Raw genomic sequence first — 12,358 nt, forward strand, 5'->3', positions numbered from 1 at the left:
AGGGGAGCAGGGTTCCTCCTCCGGACCCCTGAGACGTGCTACCATCAGTGGAGATCTAAGTCAGAAAGAAGGCAACCTAATAAGGACTTGTGAGAGGCAGATGAGGGAAAAAGGTGGAGGGTTAAGGGATGCCGAGTGGGGATTGGGCTGAGAGAATTCCAGAGGGAGCTGGGACCATTCAGAACCTGTGGTATATTAACATAGGTTCTCATCCAGTATTATAGCCTTCATGTTGGGGGTAACAGCCTCTCCTTCCAGATTGGCTTGGGCCTGGCCTGTCTGGAAGATGGGAGAGAACAGAATCTGTATTCCTGCCCCCCCCTGCCCCCCCCCCATCAGTGTCCCGAGATTAGCTTCAGGGAGTGCAGGAGGGTGGCACTCTCTGGCCAGTGGTACAGGCAGGATTGTAGTTTCTCTTCTCTTGTTGTGGCCCATCCAGCAGCTGGCAGGAATGCCAGTGGAAACGGCATATGGCTTAAGCCTTAGAAGACTAAGGACCCTTGGGAAGCCCCACTTCTCCGAGTCTGTCTGTGGGTGAGGACAGGCCCCCTCGGGTGACAGGCCAGGTATTTTCCCCCAAGGTCTATGACTCATCTTTACCCCGACTGCTCTTGGACACCATTCCCAGCATAAGGCTCTCAGAGAAGCTGGGACGCAGGGTCGATGGGGTGCCGTGAGAGCCCCCTCCACAGCCCCACCCCAGCCGCATCCTGGCTTCCAGGCTGGCTCTGCTGGGCCAACCCCACAGCCCAAGGCCTTTCAGTCGGCCCCTCTTGGCCCAAGAATGGAACAGCACTGTGGGAATACACACAAAGGCCGCAAATACATGCAGGAAAAAGTGATACACAAATGGACACACATACAAAAGCAAGCCTACCAATACCCAAAACATAGGCGTGCCCAGACACAGACCTGAACCAACCCCCACGCAGACAAGCACAAATACAAACAAACATACGGGCACTTGGGAGCTCCACCCACCTTCTCCCCTTCCCCCAGAGTCCCTTACCTGGGCAGGCCAGCCAGGCCTCCCTCCACTGGAGCAGCCCCCAGACCGGGGGAGGGCAGCCCCGGACAGCCAGGCCAAGCTGCCACTAATCTGGGCAGGGAAGGGGGGGGGCACCCACGTCAGAGCTGGGACTGCCGGGTGGAGGGCAAACGAGGACATCCCCTCCTACACATGTGGCTGTCTGGGCACCTAGCCCTACTTCCCCAGCCCCTCCATCCCACAGATAGCTGAGGCTGGCTGCCTCCCCTGTGGTGGGGAGTGTTGGGGGTTAATACCATCGGAGCCCCTAAGGACCTGGGTGGGGGGTGGGGGGAAGAAGAAATGGGTCATAGGGAGGGGAGGGGTTTGTGGGATGATGAGTTTAATGCTGAAGAAAAGCTCTGCGGCAGACAACTGTCCTCTCTCTCCCACTCACCCACCTCCCTAACATGATTTTGCTTCCTCTTCCTAATCACACCCCTCTCTCCACCTAAACAAAAACTCTAACCACCCTCAGATAGAAAATCACTTCATAAATGTCTGTTGACTTGAGGCAGAGGGAGCTGCCTCTAGGATGCCCTCAATTCAGGGCTGCTTCACCCTGTACTAACCAACCACACTGAGTACCCGCACTCTCCTTGAGTCAAGCAAAAGAAGAACCTCCGGACCAGTCTCTCCCCCCACACCTCTCACCAACCACACCCCTAGCAGTGGGCATCTCTGTGGCTGCACTCTGGGGCCCTGTCATTTGTGGTCAGCTGTTGGAAGCTCTGACCCTAGGGGTTGAGTAGGGGGAAGGGACTGAATTATCATCTCCTCCCCTTTCCTTCCCCCCCCTCTCCCCACCCAGGGTGGGGCAGTGCCAGCCAGGACAACCTGGCTCTGGCCAGGGCCAAGACTGTGTTGAAACAAGAGGCTAATTACGTTGCTGAAACTGGCATCTAAAAATACAGCAACAGGGCCATGTGTGTGCTGTGCACATGGAGGAGAGAGACAGCGGGGTGGGGGGAGTGGGAGCGGGAGAGAGGGGAAACTGAGACTTAGAAGGGAAAGCAGTGATTGAGATGGAAGAAAAAGACCGACATAGGAAGCTGGCAGGAGGTGTCAGGGGTAGGGAAAGGAGTGATGGAGAGACAGAGGAGAAGAAACATCAGAAAGGAAGAACCAGAGGAAGAAGAGCAAGAGACAAAATAGAAGAAAAGAAGTGATGTAAAAGGGGCCCAAGGGAGAAGGAAGGTAAGGTGGCCTTCCGGGTCAGAAGGGGTGGATTGAGAAAAGAAGGTACGTGGGGTGGGCAGGAAAGAACGACTGCTCTTGGGAGGACTGAAACGGAGCCAGAGGCCCAGCTACGGTCACTGGGATCCAGCCTGTGTCAGGGATGGACATGACCAAGGAAGGGACGTAATGCAGAAGGCTGATTAGACGTGTTCCTGCTTGGCCCCAGAGGACACAATAAAAAACAGTTGTGTGTGTGTGGAGGGGGTGGGGGTGGGGGGTAGTTTCAGAGAGGCAGATCTAGGCTTGCTTTAAGGAAAAGCTTCCTAACAATTAAGATCTATCCAAGAGCGGGTGGAATGTGCTGTCTTAGGAAGGAGTGACTTCCCTTTTGCTAGATGTTTTCTGTCAAAAGGTGAGGTGACCACTTGCAGCGGACAGTGCTGAGATGTTCCTGTATGGATTCTACTAGATGGCATCTGAGCTTTCTTCTAGCTCCAGAATCCTGTCATTCTGTGAGCTGGACTGAGTGGTCACTTAAGGATGTGGGAGCACACAGTGTGGCCCTACATAAGGCCTTGAGTCCTTTGGACAGGTTGAGTTTCCCTTGTGTACTTGTCTGCCCAGAAAATCCTGCATGACCCTCTTAATCCCAGCCCAGAGGCCAGGCCGAATACGGCAAGGGGAGGGACATAAAATCAAGGTTGTGTCCCTCACATAGAGATAGAATCTTAGATTTCGAGGTCTTTGAGAAACCACAGAGCTTAGTTAGCCCAAACTCCCTCCCAGTCCAGAAATCCCCTCTAATATGCTCCTGACAAGTGCCCAACTTCTACTTAAATACTTCAAGAAGTGACAAGAAACTCATTATCTTAACATGGCAAACCCATCCCATTGGGACCAAGCTGGAGAGGGTATCAGCTCTAGACAGAGAGGATTAAGGCTTAACCAATGGTCTGATTAGAATATAAACAGAGAGAAGCCCTCCATCCTCAGAGGAACAGCCAAATCAAAAGTAGCAGATGCTCCAAATCAGGTCCAATCTGACCCACAGTTAAAAGGATGCTCTGAGGCTTGGAAATTTTGTCTTTTCTTTTATTCTGGTTCCATAGGGGTGTGGTAGAGACTGGGAGAATAACCCAAGTTCCCAACACCATTGTTGTTCAGTCATTTTAGTTGTGTCCAACTCTTCATGACCCCATTTGGGGTTTTCTTTGGCAAAGAGACTGGAGTGGTTCACCATTTCCTTCTCTAGCTCATTTTACAGATGAGGAAACTGAGGCAAACAGGGTGAAGTGACTTGCTCAGGGTCAAACAGCTCTTAAGTGTCTGAGGCCAGATTTTAACTCAGGGAGAGGAGTCCTAGTGCCACCTAATTGCCCAGCCACTCTAAAAGATGAGAACAAGTTCCCTGCCCTCAAATCTAGTGGAGGGAAGAGTACAACAACATGTTTATATCTTATATTGGGTCAATTCTTAGGTTTAGTGCCAAGTTTAGTAGTACCACAAGTAATTACCATTAGATTTCAGAGGAAGGAGAGATAGATCACTGGTGATTGGGGTAGTTAGGGAAGGCTATCTGAAAAGGTAAGTCTTGGGCTAGTCCTTGCAGAATTCAGGCACAGGGAGAAAGGAAGGAGAACTTTGGAGAAGAAAGCTTTAGTAAAGGCAAAGAAGAGGAAATTGAACCTTTTTTTTTTCTTCAGGGAACAAGAATGAATGAATGAAGCATATATATGTGCCAGGTGCCAAGCGTAGGAAATACAAATATTTTTTTAAAGCAACACTTCCTGCCCTCAAGGAACTTACATTCTAATAGAGGAAGATATGACATCCAGAAGAGTGGTGACCAGGGAAGGGAGAGAAAGCTTAGGGATATGCCCATGGCAGTAGGCAAGTGGTGAGATGACCTGGGTAGATGGCTGGATGAGAGATGAAGGTCAAGAATGAGCAGAGGGGGAGCAGCTAGGTGGCACAGTGGATAAAGCCCTGGCCCTGGATTCAGGAGGACCTGAGTTCAAATCCAGCCTCAGGCACTTGACACTTACTAGCTGTGTGACCCTGGGCAAGTCACTTAACCCTCATTTTCCCCGCAAAAAAAAAAAGAAAGAAAGAAAAAGAAAAAGAAAAAAAAAGCAGAGGTCTGAAGCCAGCCTGTAGGTAGAGTGAGCAGAAGAGCTAGTATCTATACACTCAGTTACCAATCCACTGGGTTGAGTCCTAGGTTCAGGGCTTCAAAGAATGGAGCTCCCTGGGAATCTGTTGTTAAGTCTCAACTCTAGTGTGGAGGAGCAGCTCATCAGAAGGTGAAATGGCCTGAGTGGATAGCTGGATGGGATGGGAAACTAGCATAGTAAGGAGGAAGGCAGGACTGGATGGTTTCCATAGGGGAATAGTGGAGAGAAATTGGAGAGGGAAGTTCAGGCCAGGTCTTAAATGTTAGGAACAAGGTGTTCTTACCTTCTTCTTACAGAGAGACAGAGGTCCAGGTGACGTCAGTATCACACCGTCTTATAGATGGTGGCCAGATTGCTCTCACTTCCTCCAGGAAGTCCTCCAATCCACAGCGAGGCCCCCTTCTGTCTTTCCAGAGCAATGTTGGGTCCATCCAAATGTGTATTGTTTTGTTTTAATAGTAGACAAAACCTGAATACTTAACAATGTAAGAGTTTTAAAAGCTGGAAGAGACCTCAAGACTTCTAATTCAGCTCCTGAATAGGAATCTCTATATACCTGACAATTGGTTATCCAATCATCCATTGAACACCTCCAGTGATGGGGAACTCTTTCTCTAGCCAGGCCGGTCCACTTTGGGACATCTCTATTTAGTAAGTTCTTCCTTAAATTGAGCCAAACTTTGCCTTTCTGTAATGTCCGTCTATGCACTGGTGCCAGTTTTGCGCTTTGAGGCAAAGCAGAAAGAAAAAATCATGGACTTTTGCCCGTGAAAAGAGGGGGTGACTCCCAGGCATTAATTACTGAGAGCAGTGGGCAGGCATTAGTTTTGCTTGGAATTGCTACCCTCCCTGGGCCAAGCCTTAAAAGTCAGAATTTCATGTTTCCGAGGAAGGTCAAAGGAGGGCAGTCAGGGAGGCCCTGAGGTAGCTCCCTAGGTCCTTGATTCTTTCCCACCCCAAAATGACAGGGCTAGGAGCACCCCAAGATCCTGCTCGATGCCCAGTCAGCCAGGGAGAGCATACCCCAAGCCTGGTCTAGTTCTCTCTAAATCACCAAGACACAATTGATCTTTGAACTGAGTGTTAAACTGGACTCAGCCAGTTCTCCCCTCTACTCATTCCTCCCTTAGTTAGGGATCCTTTGACCAACACTTCTCATCCAGCTCCTACTTGTGCCTAGGGCCATAAAACTGGGTAGGGAAGGAGTGCTATGCCTAAGGCCACTAGGGGTTGGAGCTAAGCAGACAAGAAAGAGGCTAGAAATGAGAACTGAAGGGCAGTGCACAAAATTGGTCCAGACAGATTAGTCAGAACTGAAGGCAGAGAGGAAGCAGCCTAGTTATCAGTCGATATCTGATTGGTTGAGGAGGCCTCCCCACCATAAGCTAACAGGACAGAATGGAGCAGAGGCAGCCCAAGGCCAGGATGACCTTGTCCCGGCTGAGCACAGTGAGGATCACTGCCAATGATGGGACATCCACAAAAGGCGCTTCCTCCTTTCAGAAAGCATCCATCCGGTGCTAGCTGGGCACCGGCAACAAGAGCCAATCCCCAGACTACCCAGGCGGCTTCCCTGCACTGAAATCTCCCCATCAGGCATCAGTCTTGGGGGAGTGGCCACGAGTCAGCCCAAGCCCTGGAAAATCGGTTGCTGCGGCTGCCATCCTGTGGCCTCTCTCGAAAAGTGCAATGCTCTTTGGGTTGAGCTAATTCTTCATCTTCTGAGTAGGGGCAAGATTTTTAACTTGAGTATGAGGCCATGCTGGGCCTTCAATATTTTCTACTCCCTTGGAAAAAGTAGGCGCCACAGGCTTGGGGTTCCTTTTTTTTTTTTTTTTAGAATTTTAAGCGTTTATTAAGGAGAATAAGAATTTGGTAAAGAGAGAAAGGCCTAGATCCCTATCTATTAAAGGAAGAGCACATTTCTAGCTCCGCTCTCCACCAGAGTCCAGAAGAAAGAGCGTGAGACCGAGTGCCAGTCTCTTCCTTCCTCCTCAGGCCTGGGGTTCCTTTTAAAGATGAAAACACTAGTATCTTAAAGTATAGAGAAAGCCCAGGAGGGAGATAATCAAGATCTTTTAAATAAACATTTTAAAAAGAGGACCTGGGGCAGCTAGGTGGTGCAGTGGATAAAGCACTGGCCCTGGATTCAGGAGGACCTGAGTTCAAATTCAGCCTCAGACGCTTGACACTAGCTGTGTGACCCTGGGGCAAGTCACTTAACCCTCATTGCCCCTCAAAAAAAACAAAAACAAAAACAAAAACAAAAAAAGAGGAGCTGCTCGGGAAGATGGGGAGAAGCCAAACTTGAGGCTTTGGGGGGAAAAAAAGACAAAACCAGAGAAAAGTCCATGTATTTATTTATCAAAACCATTACAAACTTGGCCATACACCAACACACATATACACAAATACAAACACACATACGCATACATATGAACCCCAGAAGAGGCTTGTCAAGTAACATGGGGAAGGGGATGGAATGATCAAAGCTGGGCCTGGGACGGAGGGTAAAAGAGCTAGGGAAGGGGAATCGAGGCTCCCCCTACCTCCTAACCATTAAGGGTTAGGGGTGAAGAACGATGCCAAGAAAAAGATGGGCAATAAATAACCCTCAGGTCAAGGCATGAAGGAGGGATTGCTTTGGCATGTCAAAAACACAGAACTTGGGCAATGCCAACTGGTGATACCTTGAGTAACTTGATCTAAGAACACCTGGCCTCACCCCCACACCCCAGAACCAGGAGGTGCTGGTCAGGGCTGGGTCCATGCTGGCAGGTCAGAGGACCAAGACCCTCTCAGTCCATAGGCACTTTGCTGGGCAGAGAATGTTAGTGAGGGAGGGGGCATTGGGGCAAGGAGACAGAAATAGATGAAAACCATCACAAGAAAGGGGGCGTTGCTGCCTTTTCCAGTGTCCACGGACCTAACCCCCTCTCCTCCCACTTCCCCTCCACACTGAGAGAAAGTGGGGTTTTAGAGGAGAAGGGTCCAGGTCGCTGGAGGTAGAGCAGAATGGGAAATGTCTGGCACTAGCTGTCCAGGTCGGACGGGGCTGCCTTCTTCCGGGTTCGAGCCTTCAGAGAGCGTGAGGTGCCCTGTAGCGGGGGAGAGAAGGGTGAGAAATAGGTCCTCCTCAAAGACCCGTGTCCTCAGGCAGTTTAGCTGTGTAGCCCAGTGGGTCTGCACTGGCCATCACTTACATCTCTCACCAGTGGCTTCCTCTTGCCAATTCTTAGGCTCTGACTCCGTACCAAGGGCTTCTCCCTGGGACGGGGAAGGGTGTGGGCCTTTGTCTGGGAATCAGACCAACACTCGTCTTCAGTGTCACTGTCCTGTAGGCCCCCAGGACAGTATCCTGGCAGAAGTAGAGAGAGAAGGAACACAGAGGGTTCCCATAAGCAGCTGTGTTTTTTTTTCTTTTCTCAAGATTTTGCCAACTGACTGAGGATGCAGAAGGCACTGATTCTGAGATAAGAGGCATTTCCCAGGACTTCCCCAAACCTAGGTATAGGTCCCTAATATCATTCTCCTCAGCCCCATCATTTCTCCCCAGGCCCAGCAAGACCTGTTCTCAAGGCATGTCAGTAAAGCAGGCTAAGAGTAACTCGAAACAGCTGACATTCCTATAGTGCTTGAAGGTTTACAAAGCATTTTACATCTAATACCTCACCCAAGCCTCAGAATAATCCTGGGAGAACCATTCTAAAGTAGTAGTAGTATTCACATTTTACAGATAAAGAGATAGAGGGTTGCAGAAATTAAGTGACTTGCCTGTGGTCACATATCTATTAAATGCCAAGAGCAGGATCTGAACCTACATTTTCCTGACTCTACTCAGCAAGTCTATCCACTTGGAAGTCATTTGGGCATCTCTATCCATTTAGAAGTGTCTTGTTCTCCCAGCCACAGCTCCGGGCATCCCCTACCTGACCACAGTCCATCTAATCCCCACTTCCCCTGCCCCTCTTACTGATGGGTGGTCTCCGATGCAATTCCTGGTTCTCCAGGTAGAGGGGATCCTGATAGGGGGCAGAATTGTCAGGGATGGAGCTCAGGTCCTGCATGGAGAAGCTCCGAAGCCTACCAGCGAGGGCACCCTGACTCTGTAGGGAAAAGAGAAGATGGTCACTGGGGACACTGCAGGGGGACAAGCTCCTCACTATGGGGAGGGCCTACAGTGAGCCACGGAGGATAATGGGAGGAGTCAGGAAGAGGTTCAGAGCTCCTGAGGAGGCTGCTCATGGAATGAGCCTGGGGTATTCATGGAGTACTGGTCTCAGACCTATATTTACTTGCCCACATTCATGCAGCTAGTTATTGGCAGAAAGAGGATGCAAAGCAGGATCTTCTGAGCCCTGAGAGTATTATACCACAATTATAGTAGCACAGGTTTAGAGCTGGCAAAGACCTTGGGGATCTCTAATCCAAAGTCCTCATGTGACAGGTGAGGAAACTGAGACCCAGGGACTTAATGAATGAGTGAAGCTAAGAACTAGAACTCAGATCTGTATTCCAGGTCGCAAAAATGTCTTCCCGAGAATCCTTTCCCTTCATGTCAGGAAGGTGGGGCACCTCCTGGCACCCAGACCAAGTGACCAGCATGTGAAGGGTGAATAGCTGGGGTGGCACCTTGGCAGCCGCCTGCACCGCGGCGGTGGCAGCGATGTTTAGACCTCGCTTTCCAAAGGTCAGCACTGTCTCATAGCTCCGTTCTTTCGCCTGCACAATGTACGAGTCAATCTCCTAGAGACACAGGGAAGTCAAGGGTGAGGGAAGAAGAGGCGTCCAGGAGTCACATCATGCCTTCATTCAACAAGCACTCATTCAAGAGGCCATGTCCCAGACACTGGTGATACCAAGGCAAAAACAAGTCAAGTTCTCTCTTCAGGGAGCAATTTACATTTTTGGGAGAAAAAAAAAAAACCTCAGGTATGTATCTTTACATGAATATACCTGGTATGAGACCCTAGGAAAAAGGGAAGCCAGCTCTAGTTCCCAATCCACAGCACCTCCCTCCTGCCCTCAGGGGCCGTCTGGGGCCTCAGGACTGTTTACAGATACATGATACAGAGCTGTCTTCAAGGAGTTTATATTCTGTGCTCCCTATGAAAGATCCCCCCCTTCCCAGCTAGAGCAATGTGTTCTGGGGTGCTGGGCACCCTCCTATACTCACTGGATCCTCACCGACAATCTTGGGAGGTAGGAAGGACAGAGATAGTGGCTCCCATTTTACAGATGAGTAAATCGAGGCACAGATATGCCCCAAAGTCAAAACATCAAGTTAGTGGGAGAACTAAGGTTAGGCCTCACTCAGTCAATGCTTTCCCCATAGTATTCAGTCTCCTCTCCTACCTACCTTCTCCCGGTAGGAAAGGGCCGGATGGATAAACTTCCTGTAAAGCAGGCTGGCGCCCTTGGTATAAGGGGAGAGGAGCCACACCACAAAGGCCATCTTGATCTCATAATAGAAAGGGAACCTGTTAGAGAGGGTCAAAGGCAGGAAGGGAATGAGGAGGTGGGGGAAGGAAGGCAGCCCTGCCCGGTCCTAGCCCCTAGCCACCCACCATCCCCATACCAGGAAATGAAGATGTCGGTGAAGGTCTCTACTGTCATAAAGAAGGCGAAAACAATCCAGTACATCATCCATCGGACCTGATTGGAGTGAAGGCAAGGGTCACGGGGTCAGGCCGAGGCCTCTCCTAATCCCTTCCCCACTAGCCCCAGTCTGGCAGAGGCATTCCACAGAGAAGCTGGTCCAGCGGCATTCCCTCAACAGAGACTCATCCTCACTCGAACCAGCGCTGCTTCCTTCCCTCCCACTCCATGGACATCATCCAGGGCACCTTTCCTCTGGAGGACCCCATCAGCTGTCTTTGCCATCCCCTACCACCCACTTGTGATTGTGGCTGACATTTATATGCGGTTGTGGTTAAACGGGGCTACAAGTTATCCCATATGTCACGGGTAGTACCAGAATTATTTCCTTCATTGCACAGATAAGGAAACCAAGGTTGGGCCCAAATGAAGCAACTTGCTCACAGCCAGCTGGTTAAGTAACAAACAGAGTCAAACTCAGGGTTCCGACTCCCAAGTTCAGTATTCTTTCCACTATGGTAGTCTGTTCCTGCTTCAATCTTCTCCCATAATGGTCACACTCCCACAAATAGGCCAAACAGCCCCCTACCAGGCTGCTGTTCTATACTAGCTATGCCATCTGCTGTGCATACATACTGCCCCCATCACAAAGAGGTCTACACTCACATATTCCCGGATATTCTTAGTCTTCACAGCTTTATAGGAGGCGTAGGCAGGGTACAGCATTCCAAACACCAGGCTGGATGAAGGGAAAGGAGCAAACCCAAGGGAAAGGCTCAGAAAGGCTCCTATAGCCCAACTCCTTTATTTTACTGAGGAGACAACCGAAGCTCCCAGAAGGGAAATCACGTGCCCAAGGAGCTGGGGTTTGAAAGGACATCTTTTCAACTCCCAATCTATGCTTAGACCCTCTGCTCCCTTGTTCCCCCCTCCCACATATGGATAGTACCTTTGTTTCTGACTTGCACATTCAGTGTTCCTGATGCCTGAGTTAGTGCCCTGAAGGCCCCCTCCCCATGCCACTGCCTACAAACATTACCCAAGCCTGCCCAGGCCTGCAGTGGCCTCCCACTGGGTGAGGGCACAAGACAATCTGCCACACTCAGAGAGGGTGGAGAGAACGGTGCAGGGTGGGAAGCAAAACTAGCAAAGTCCTGGAAGAACCCGGGGCACTTTCTTTTTCCCAACCCTCTGTCCCTTCTAACACCCATGGGCACCCAGTTTGGCCCAGATCTCCAGGGGCAGAAACAGAGGACCTGGGAAAAGGCGATGGGCACTTTCCTGGAGGGTTGCCCTGCGTACGTGTGTTATGTATGTGTGTGTGTAAGGAGACTATTTGTCCTCTAGGCTCCCACAACCATAGGTTGAATTACCTAGAAACCTGGGGGGTGAGTCACGTGCTTATTCAGGCAGGAAGCAGGCACCTAGATTCTCAACCCATGATGAATCCCTCTCCCTACCAACCACCATCAGCTAGGGAATGCCCCCTACTTCCCGTCCCCTAACCCACAAGCAGGATCTAGGTATTTTGTTTTTGTTTTTGTTTTGTTTTGTTTTTTTGCTGGGGTGAGGGGTGGGGGGTCTGGCTTGGCTCCACAGCACACGTAGAGGGAAGCAACGCCCGGAGGCTATGGGGACAAGTGTCAGGGGCCGGCTGTCCAAGGGCCCAGGCCGCCCCTTCCTCACCCTCCCGTCCAATACTTACACCACCAATCGGGAGATCACCCAGGACACCATCCTGCCAGCTGCGGGGGTTGGGAGGGGGTGCGGTGCTCAGGGGAAGTCGAGGCAGGGAGGAGGCTCCGAGGGGGCTGGGCGGGGGGGGGGGGTGGCTGGAGTGGGGAAGGGGCGCTCCGGTGCCCCGGGTGGCGGACGCCCGGACGCTGCCCCTCGCCAGCTGGGGAGCAGAAGGCCGGCAGAGCAGGAAAAGAGGAGACGTAGACGCGGGTGCTCGGGCTCGGCCGCTCGCAGTGCTGCTCTTGCCGCCTCACCGCTCTGCAGCTGCCCCGGCCCGGCCGCTGCTGCCGCCCCGTCGGGCCCCGAGGCGGAGTTTGCAACTGACTTGAAAGTTGCACTGACCTAACTTCGGTCCAATCCCCGAGGCCCGAGCTGGCGCAGGCGCAGTGCGGGTCCCGCAGCCCGGAAGGCCGAGACTGAGCGGAGGCAAGGAAGCGAAGCCTTAAAGGGGCGGTGGCCTGGTCCGGCTCTCAGACTGTAGGGAACCTACAGGGCCGCTAGGGAGAGCAGGGGGGTGGGGGAAAGGGTCTGTGGGATTTTCACTCCGGGAGAAATCTTATCGAGCCTACGACCACCGATCTAGAGGTGGAAAGGATACGAAAAGCCTTCTGATCCAGCCTGCCTCATTTTTCCAATGAGGAAA

The 12,358-nt window shown here is 51.3% G+C and overlaps 1 protein-coding gene across 1 annotated transcript; it reads right to left on the reverse strand.

Moving 5' to 3' along the window:
• Nucleotides 1-6,733: 6,733 nt before the first annotated feature.
• On the reverse strand, nt 6,734-12,046 carry REEP4 (receptor accessory protein 4). The gene is made up of 8 exons (XM_043983914.1): nt 11,684-12,046; nt 10,645-10,717; nt 9,959-10,035; nt 9,740-9,860; nt 9,013-9,126; nt 8,354-8,486; nt 7,584-7,738; nt 6,734-7,478 (listed from the first exon to the last, which is right to left on the reverse strand). Exons 1-8 carry the CDS (start codon nt 11,713-11,715, stop codon nt 7,413-7,415), a joined length of 771 nt encoding a protein of 256 aa, XP_043839849.1. The 5' UTR covers nt 11,716-12,046; the 3' UTR covers nt 6,734-7,412.
• Nucleotides 12,047-12,358: the final 312 nt, after the last annotated feature.

The sequence above is a fragment of the Dromiciops gliroides genome, chromosome 2 (assembly GCF_019393635.1).
Source record: "Dromiciops gliroides isolate mDroGli1 chromosome 2, mDroGli1.pri, whole genome shotgun sequence".
Lineage (NCBI taxonomy): Eukaryota > Metazoa > Chordata > Mammalia > Microbiotheria > Microbiotheriidae > Dromiciops > Dromiciops gliroides.

Excerpts from the sequence above, each read along its gene's own strand:
- REEP4 (XM_043983914.1), bottom strand. The coding sequence starts at position 11,715 with ATGGTGTCCTGGGTGATCTCCCGATTGGTGGT. Across the intron at positions 9,127-9,739 it reads CCCTTTCCTACCGGGAGAAG|GAGATTGACTCGTACATTGT; the intron begins GTAGGTAGGAGA and ends CTGTGTCTCTAG. Across the intron at positions 7,739-8,353 it reads GCATCGGAGACCACCCATCA|GATACTGTCCTGGGGGCCTA; the intron begins GTAAGAGGGGCA and ends TACTTCTGCCAG.